At 39.4% G+C, this 10,384-nt stretch overlaps 1 protein-coding gene across 1 annotated transcript in view; it reads left to right on the top strand.

The window, feature by feature from the left end:
- Nucleotides 1–1,249: 1,249 nt before the first annotated feature.
- DHX35 (DEAH-box helicase 35) overlaps nt 1,250–10,384 on the top strand; it is a 31,735-nt gene continuing 22,600 nt past the window's right edge. The window contains exons 1-4 of the mRNA XM_083147712.1: nt 1,250–1,564; nt 4,701–4,828; nt 5,254–5,346; nt 9,537–9,614. Of these exons, the coding sequence (XP_083003838.1) occupies nt 1,369–1,564; nt 4,701–4,828; nt 5,254–5,346; nt 9,537–9,614 (495 nt within the window). The 5' untranslated portion in view covers nt 1,250–1,368. The remainder of the gene's footprint in view (nt 1,565–4,700; nt 4,829–5,253; nt 5,347–9,536; nt 9,615–10,384) is intronic.

Here is a 10,384-nt window from a genome sequence, read left to right as displayed (position 1 = left end):
ATCTTTTTCAGTCCTCTTGTTTATGGTGAGAGAAGGATGTTGGTATCTCGAATCACCTGATGATACCCTCACCCCCACCTCTGGACATTACTGTGAAACCCTTCCATTTGTGGACACCATCATATTGCTCTCTTCCTTCTGGACATTCATCTCTGGCGGACACCGTGCTCAGTCATTCCTGGTAAACACCATCTATACCAGTGAGTATCACTCCTGGGCACGGAAGCCATACTTTATACCACTGTTGAAATTCCACTGGGTGCATCGCTTCAGACATCCCTCCGGTGATTCGAGATACCAACATCCTTCTCTCACCATAAACAAGAGGACTGAAAAAGATCCAGCGAATCACTTCTCCTCCAGCGGCAAATCATACAGCCGCAGACATCGTGAGGACCCCCAGTTTCCTACTTCAAAAGGACCCAAATATCATCTATTGGTAACGTGCACTTACCTGTCCCCCAAAAAGTGATCACAAAATATATCCAGAAGTGTCCATTGAGGCGGGGTTGTATCCATTTCATTTATATTCATTCCAATTTACTTTTATTTCCCCACCTTATTGATTATTATATTATACTGTATTGTTTTTATGCATATATTATATGTATTATTGTACCATGCATGCATTTTAAAACCAGTAAAATTTGTTATACCTTTCTAACCATTTGGTAATTTTCATTGATAGAAGCGCTGCTGGACTCGCCTAGTGCGTGTCTCTTTCTTTCCCATTTTTCTTGAGTGGGGAGTGACTGCCCCCACAATTGAGCAGCAGCTTTTGTTGAGGATTCAGCTCACTGCTAAGCGCCTGATTATTCCTAGTAAATACATATTTTTTTCCTTTTTAAACCCAGCCTGTAACTTAACAGTCAGGAGCTGATTGGCTGGTGATAAAGTACCAGGCACTTTATCACTTCTCCCTTATCACTGCTTCATACAGCTACCACAGGTTTTAGTGATAACCTGGCATCAGCACAGATGGTTGACTCAAATAAACTGAGGTACTAAAAAAAAGTTACCTGTGTTCAAGCATGGATATCACTAAAACCTGAACTGTTTAGTGTGCCTTGAGGATCGAGGTTGGGAATGGCTAGTCTGGAAAGTGAAAGGTATTATGGAATGTGTACTCCATTTATCTACCGTACCATCCCACTGCATGTTCCATTTCCTCCAGCACCGAAATTGTCTCTCCATTCCTCCTACCACAACGTCGACCTTTCCCCACCCCTTTACATCAGCCTTCAGATCATCACATCCTCCTGCCTTTCTCCGCACCCATCACTCTACTGGCCCATAGCTTTCATTTCGGTCTTACACCCACTATTTCCACCCCCACATTACCAGCACACCCACACAATCAGGGGGCTTATGTCTCGCACTCTATCTGGGCTGTTGCTAGGTTACTGCATCTGTGATGTATCCAAGAAGCCGGAAGGGAACCATGGTGATCATAAATCAAGCACATCCACAGTATCCGCGCATGCTCCGTTCTTTAGCCGCGCTCTCGGTGAGCCCAAAACAAAGATGGCGGCGCCCGTGGGGCCGGTGCGTTTCTGGAAGCCGGGTAAGACTGACCATTGTAGCGTTCGGTATGCGCAGTTGGTGAATGGTGTGTGCTACGCGCATGTGCGTGCTCGGGACTTTACGTGTTCATTCATCAGGCACATAATTTATATTGTGGGCAATTGGTCTCGGTTTGAGGTGCTCAGTGACAGTCGCTTTAACGTTATTTAATGTGGTTTATGAGCTGATTCTCATCCGTGGGTGGGTCAGACGTTTCTTTGGAGGATCTGTGTCATCAATAAGTGGAAGACATACGTGATAATGTGCTATCTCTCACATCTGTATCTTCTCAATCATCCCAAATACAGGATCGCCGCAATCCTCATACCATCTGTGTTTGATCTTTTTTTTTTTTTTTTATAAATTATCAATTAGTGCTGTATTTGTTTTATATTCTGGAGTCAGAGCATATCCTATCAAATCTTTATTTGATGGTACATTTCCTCAATATCCAGAACAACAATATGAAATATTGTCTTTGCTGTCTGGGCAGTATATCCTGGTGCATGGCTAATGTTGGCTTAAAGCACCAAATGTGGCCTTCTTTGATTCTATGTACAACCTGTTTCCTGTGCATGATTTGGTATACCCACTGCTGGAGCTGCAGTTTTGTGGCACCTTAGAAATAATGTTGTCTATAAAGGGTTACACTGTAATAGTAACAAACCCATCTTTGATCATTCTAATGCAGACAGCATATATCACACCCTTGCTTTAATGATTTACCACTACCATCACATGGCCCACAACAGTAAGGGTTGTGACTAATATCTTTTTCTCTGTCAAGATTGTAGTAATAATCATGCTAAAATACACTTTGGTTCTGTCATTCAGTGTCATTTTCCCCTATAATATGTCTTGAATGTTTCAAAGTTCTTTAATATGTTATTCTCATAATATACACTCATTAGCCATAAAACAAAAATCAGTGACAGGTGAAGTGAATAACATTGATTATCTTGTTTATATTGGCATCTGTCAAGGGGTGAAATACATGAGATGCTGCTTCCCGATCTTAAGTATGCAGGATGGGTTAGCGTTCAGTCGGAGGGGATTATTCTTGCACCCTGCATCTTCCAAAACCTGTGCAGTTCCTCTTCACTGCCTGGGATGTCTCTCTTCTGTGGTGCTTCTATGACCGTGTGGTCTGTGTTTCATCACTGATATGCAGACTAGACATTAGCTAGGAGTGACACACCAGGCAGGGAAGAGGAACAGCATGGGGTTCTAGAATGAACACTAGGTACTAGAGGGGTAATTCTATATCAGCAATGTTAGGGCAAAGCCATGTACACTTTAGATGACACCGCAAATAATGTTCTGTAGTCAACAATTTTGCTGGAACTCACTGATAAACAATATAGTGCATAAACACTTACCGATTTCACAAACAATATAGTTCAGTGGTCACATCTAGAAGTATTCTGTCCTTGATGATCTAGTAATGCGCCCCCTTGACCAAGTTCTCCTGGGTTTACCAAACCCCACACAAATTACTTCCAAGGAATGGAGAGTGTCATCACAGTAACCTTTTTTTCAAAAGGATTTTTAATTATTCAAGGGAGGTGAAGAACTCATCCATCAATGTTCACTCAGCTCTCTCCAAAAAGTAATCACACTGACCTTTTAGTAAGGCCCTATGTTCATATAAAGGTTTCTTTGGTGGAAAAACAATCTCCCGACTTCTCCCACTCCAAGATACAATGTGATCTTTAGGATACTGACCTTATTGCTAGGCCCTATTTTCATAAAAAGGTTACTTTTCCTCTCAGGACATATAGGTAAATTCCCAAACTGACTCCATGTATCACCTCAAAACAACACGGCCTATTGGGGGCACTAACTCACCTCAATATGAGGCCCTATATTCCCAAAAAGGTTTCTTTGAACTTCCTCTCGGGTCAGAATTAAAAATTTATTGGAGGCATCCGTCCATAAAAGCAGGTTTTTAATCCAAAAAAAGTTGACAAGGAAAAATAAAATATACAATGTATCAGGTAAAAATAGAAAAATAATCATGGAGGGGAAAGGGGAAAATTGGGAAACGGAGAACGCACCAGTCTATTGGGTACTATGTTAAATTATCTATTATATGGTCTTTAACTAATCTGGATCTTTTGGGACTACTGACTGTTGGAGTAAAGTCTCCAATCAGTCACCAAAAACCCTTTTTGTATATTCTTGGGTTTTTGTACACGTGACAGTCAGTGGCGCACCCCGAGTTTCAATAGTGTCATATGTGACTGTTAAGTTCAAGGGAGAACAAAAGAAAAAAGAAAAGCTCTATTTGGGGGCACCCTTATGTCCCAAAAGATAATTTGTGCTATGACTATTCTTAATACATAACTTTTATTTCATTTTAATTAAAATTATAGACCGTCTGTTGCTTTATATCCTACACATCATGAAATTTATTTTTAGTTTGCTTGTCTGTCATTTACCTGTGAAGAAGAGATGGCACCAGGGTCAGTGGCATGTGGTGGGGTGAGGCAGGAGAGGCACAGCATATATGACGGCGTTTTGAATTGATAAAGTATGTAAAAAATAAAAAAGAGTATATAAAAAAAATCTTATTTTTATTATTCTAATCATTTTTATAGTCAAAACTATGGAGTAAAAAATCTATGGCAGGTGGCTACCTTTTCTGCACATCTCTTATCAAAACTCATCAAATCTCTAGCAGTGTATACTGCTGCACATGTGTATAATGCCGGCATGTACCCCATGGCTCATATATTGTGCACAAATCTGGCTCTGGCACTTGCCAGGGACTCTTGAGCCATTTAACTCACTGCACGTCCCTGACCAGGGTGCACTATGTGAAGACAGAGAAAAGCTGTGTGATGCCCTGGGTAACCTTGGCTCCTGCAATGTGTCTGGCTGTGAGAGTTTAAGATGCTGTCTTGACCTTCATATTCTTCAGATATCAATCTAATTGAGAGCACCTGCGGGAAGTGCTGGAAAAATAATCTCTACCTCTTCTCTTCCCCTGCCCCCACCCCCTCCCCGTTTTGGGCATGTTTAGCCAAGAAATAAGTCTGATTATTGTTTACATTGTCACTGGGACATAAATATATATCTTTCTATAGGCCATTTTAACCAATATCTGCTCACATTCACCCATTGTGTGTCTACAGGTACAGAAGGCCCCGGTGCAAGTCTTGCTGAGGAGAGGCAGAGTAATGCAGAGGTTACCTCTGTCATCTATAACCCTAATACTTCTCTTTCCATAGAGCAGCAGAGACAGAAACTGCCAGTGTTTAAGGTAATGGTGTGTATACAAGGGCCTATGTGGCGGCTGTCGATATCGATTCAATATTACCGTCCAGCGGAAGTGATGGAAGGGTGGGGGGTAGTGGTGGGGTCTCGTTCTGAGACAGTAGAAATAGACTGTGTTACACAGTCTATTTCTACTTTTGATTTGGATGCCACAGGGCCATGCATCGGGATCAAATTTGGGATTGGGTGGGGCGATTTGCACCAACTTGCTATCGATTTTGATTATATAGCACAATTTGCAATATGTGTGGGATTTTTTTTTCATAAGTAATGTAAATATTTAAAAATCATATTTTTTTAAATTATTTCTTTAGTTTGTAACAGTCTTGCTGTAATTTTTGGTGCTAGGATTACTTCTATAAACCTACACACTGTCCTCATTGTTCACTAAGGTTAGTTTTGTCTTTACAGCTCAGAAATCACATCCTTTATCTGGTAGAGAATTATCAGACTGTGGTGATAATTGGAGAAACAGGATGCGGTAAGAGTACACAAATACCACAGGTAATTAATAACTTCATTATTATTATTTTATTTATTTTTTTGCTGAAAAATATTGGATAAACACAATAAATCCAAAAAATGTAATTGCAACAGATTTTAACACATTGTTTGAAATCCACACAACATATTTTTATTTATTTTATTTATTGTTGTCGTTGTACTTATGTGGCACCAAAAGGAGTTTGTAGTGCCTTACAGAGTATGTAAATAGAGACCTCTACATGGTGCTGGTGTTGGCAGCAAAGGTTATTATGGTATAAGTGAGGAAAAGCATGTGAGGCAATAAGAAGTGCGGCTTGTACAGTAGAAAATAAATTGACTGGTAAAGGGAGGAAGACTAATGCCTAATGCTGGAAAGATGGCACAGTGTATTTCCTTCTTACACTTGGGTAGGTCTCCCGACAGTCATTACCCCGATGTCGGGATCCCGACAGTCAAAGCGCTGACACTCGGGGTCCCGACGGCCACCGGCTATTCTCCCTCGTGGGGGTCCACGACCCGCATAGAGGGAGAATAGAATATTCACAAGGGGCTTTGTTGTGCTTGCCCCACAGTCCGGCCAGTTGGGATCCCGACGTCGGGCTAATGACTGTTGGGATCCCTATACCACACCCCTTGGTGAGTTAGCAACGTGAGTTTTACTCTGGTTGTTATTTCCATGGCTTTTCAACTCGGCTATTATATGAAAAGGAAAGTAGGAGTCCAAAAAGGGAATTTTTAAACTCTTATAAGCATCTAAGAGTGCTAAAGAAGGTCAGAAGATGTGTGAAAAAAAGATTATATATCCTATAAAAGGTAAATCTTACAGGTCATTATAATGAATAAAAATGTTTGCTTGGCAATTTTCACACCAATTTTGACAAGTTCACTTGGCACTCAAAGGGTTAATCGTGTTATTGGTCTAAGTGACACCTGCCTATTTTATATTGTGCTATTGCTGGTTTGAAGTTTTAATGATGCAACGCCTTAAACTACGCCTGTTGGACTTATTTGATCACTTTAAAATGTCTCTGGCTTGCTAAATCCTCTAACTGCAATTACGCTACTATGCTAAAAATACATTTAAAAAATTGTGTTTAAAGCTACCCATATTATATTACTTGTCTTGAAATTTGTCGTTCATTAATACTTTAGATCTCATCAGAGGGACTTTCATGTCTAGGAAGAATCCTAGTTTAAGAAGGTCTATTATGAGTGTTTTTTTTTGCTTTGGGGCAGTTTTTGATTTGCATGTAGTAAATACAAATAAACATTAAAAATTCGATTTCTTAAAATAATAAAAGTACCCACCCTTAGTATAAATCTAGTGTGTGTGTGTGTGTATATGTGTGTGTGTGTGTATGTGTGTATATATATATATATATATATATATATATATATATATATATATATATATATATATATATATATATATTTGTAGAAAGCGCTCGGCACTCCTCGTCAATCGATGCAACTTGTGCGGTGCCTTTTGCTCCCAAACAGGGAAATATGGAATATATAGTAGATCCAGGCACTCGCATCAGACAATCAATTTCAGCAGAAAAAAACAGAATACAACAGGTATACGGTGGTCAACGTTTCGGGTCCTTGACCCTTATGTCTTGATAAAGGGTCAAGGACCCGAAACGTTGACCACCGTATACCTGTTGTATTCTGTTTTTTTCTGCTGAAATTGATTGTCTGATGCGAGTGCCTGGATCTACTATATATTCTATCTCTATATATATATATATATATATATATATATATATATATATATATATATATATATATATATATATATATATTATACATACACACCTACTAAGGGGCAATTAGTATATAATATTTAACCAAATAATTTAAAAAAAAAAAAATAGTATGTCTTTGTTATTACAAAAAAAAAAGATGTGTGTGTGTGTGTTTTTATATATAGCATGTATGTCCGGCACTCCAATGTGCAAAGTAAATACTGCCACAGGTGCCTTCTTCAAGATAATATACACCAAGAGTACCCCCTGTGCAGGGGGAACAACAGGCGGCACTCAGCGGGCTTTCAGGTGAAATAAACAGGTGTCTTTATTCAAATCGACGTTTCAAAGCCCCATGGCTTATTCCTCAGGATGACAAACCAGTGTTCTTTATATATATATATATATATATATATATATATATATAAAAGGATAGTGGCCCCAATAATGCGCTGAAAGGAGCAGCACCTCTATAGTACCCTGCTGTCAGTGAAGGTACAGTGAGAGAAGAGATAGAAAAGAGAATAGGGGTGCGCTGCATATACCACTTTGTGGCTCAACATACAATGAATAAACAATAGTTGTAAAAACAGATAAACATTTATTGGTGGTTCATCCAGCAGTAAAAAGATTTCATGTGTTCAGGTTTTTTTCAGAAATATGCCACATAAATTGTAGATCCGCGGCCCAACGCGTTTCGTCCCTTAGGACTTCATCAGGGGCAAATGTATCAATCCAAATGGGGAGAAATCTCCTACACCCTTTTGATGGTGGGACTGTATGGTTTAATAGACTTTAATAAAGGTTGCCAATAGTGGTGAGAAAAGTCTCTCAGGTAAGTATAATGTAGTCCGCCGTGAAAAGGCTTGAACTGCCTCTATGGGCTTGAACTGCCTCAGAATGGGTGCGGTCTTTTAAGACAACGAGATGGACTGGAGAGATCTCCTATACAATTTGTGAGTGGAGCTGTATAGTTTAATGGAAGTTTTATTTGTAGTTACCAGAAACGGTAAAAAGGTTTCTCAAATTAGAGCAGTGCTGTCCATTATGGAAGGTTTGAACCGTCTCGGGATAGGTGTGGTCTTATAGGGCAAAAAGATGGATTTGCATAAAATCAAGTGTGGTATTCTTCAGGTTCAGTGACTTTGTACAGCCCTTGGGATGGGAAGTAGATCTCCAATACCAATGGTAAATTCACAGAAAACCTGAAGTATCTCTCAGTACAATTAAAACAGTTCTTCTAGTCTGTTCACAACAAATGAAGTTTCTCAATAGCATGTAAGCCCAGTATCACAGGGTCTCCAGGAGCCAGTGTTACAAGTTACATCTGCCCCACCTGCAGTGCACATGGTTTTGTCCATCTAAGAAGGATTTTGTCAGAGTGAACCAAAATAACCCCCTTAAAGAGGTCCAACCAGCAATCGTCTGTTAATGGGGTTGATTATTCTTAAAAATCAGTCTCCATTAAAGAGGTTTGACAGTCTCACCAACAGATGTTTTTTTGTGAAAATGTTCTGGAACCTCACAATTAGTCCCAGCTATAGAGGTGGCCCACTTATCCAGGTTTGACTGTAATATATACTGTATTATGAAAATAAGATAAAATATAATTTTAATGGATGTATTGTCTTTTTAGTGTATTAAGATTAGTAAAAAGATCTTATTGGTGAAACATAGAATTTGACATCAGATAAGAACCCTTCACTCCAATATATTTGCTGTTGACCATTTTATCTGTTCTATTCAGTAATTCCGTTATATCCATACATAGGGGCAGATTCTATAAGCAGAAAGAGTCTGTTGGAACCTCATTAAGTGTGTGCTTGTGTAGGTACTGTTGCTTGTGTAGGTACTGGGTTTTGCTAGGGAAATTTTGCTTGTTTGCTTGTGGCACTGTGGTATGGAAACACAAGAAGCAAGGAAGTCCTCCTTGGGATAACCCACATCGTTTTAGCATACAATATATCCAGTTCGCACCAGTGTTCCATTAAGAGCTCAAAGTACTGTAGCCATTAACTTTCAACTTTTTTCAATCTAAATTCTTTTGTGGTAAAGGAATATTTGTTGTGTATGTTGGGTTGCTGGGGTTGTTCTTTGAGCTAAATAGTGGTTTCAGGGGTATGTTGCTTATGAGGCTGAGACAGACTAAGAACTAACCAATAAGAACCATTCTAGTTTGTAAAGTGCTCATCACTCTGCCTATTCCTGGAAAGCCAGCTGCAAGCAAATAATGGTTCTGCAGGTGTGTGAGATTCTGAAACTACAGCTTATGACTGGAGAGTGGGATGGTGGAGGCAACGGGCATCTTGGCATAGAGCGAGTACAGAAAGGACACATAAGTGTATGCCTGCCCAAGCTGAATCATTTACAGGTGCCTCAGGATTGGTGATGCCTCTAGAAGTATTTAATAAGAAAAAGCTTTGTTTTATCATCAATAATGATGTTTTGTCCATGGCACAGTACCTAGCAGAAGCCGGGTGGACAGCAGACGGAAAAATAGTTGGAGTTACACAGCCCCGCAGGGTGGCAGCAGTTTCGGTAAGACTCAGGAAACGCATTTTACAAATGCATATCATATTCTACTGTGCTTGGGCTAAGTAATTGCAAAACCACTACTAAAGCTAAAGATACTAATATCTAATAATGATGAGCAGCATAATAGTTTTTTTTTACCCCAAGCTCATCTTGATTTTATACTGCAGTATGGACTATGTTTCCTCTGGCATTGCCATCATTTCATTAGGTAATACTCCTTTGCTGGTAATGGGGCCTTTTAACCAGAACTCGCTCTTCTTTCGAAGAAAAGGCAAAGCAAATGTTTCTGTCTTCAGAGACATCAACTAGCACAGTGCTTTATATCCTGCCAGAGGATATGTGGGCATATGTAATAGGGTCCGAGTTTGCTGGAGGGGCCATCTGTCAGGCAATAATAGTCATATTTTTAAAGCCTAGTTTTGCCTCGTAATTGATTGCCACATTAAAAATACTGCTATTATCAGCCAAAGTGTTGCACCACCGGCAAACTTGGATCCTACTGCATGTACCCAATGGCATCTGTCTGGTCATACACTCTGTAGCATGCTGACTGACATTAAGCATTCTAGGTAACCAGAATTTACTACCTCTCTTGGTTACCGTAATAACCTCTTAAAAAAAAAAAAAAAAACCTTTGTCAATAATTTGACCAAACATTATTGTATTCACTGATTTAGCACACTTCATGTGCTCTTTATTATATCATCATTTGTTTTCTTTTTTGTGTATGCAAGACACTGATAAAAACGTCAGCTATTCTTTGTTTCTGTCAT

This window comes from Crinia signifera, chromosome 6, assembly GCF_055691185.1.
Source record: "Crinia signifera chromosome 6, ASM5569118v1, whole genome shotgun sequence".
Lineage (NCBI taxonomy): Eukaryota > Metazoa > Chordata > Amphibia > Anura > Myobatrachidae > Crinia > Crinia signifera.
The sequence above is the reverse complement of the archived record's forward strand: the minus strand, read 5'-3'. Positions and strand labels throughout refer to the sequence as shown.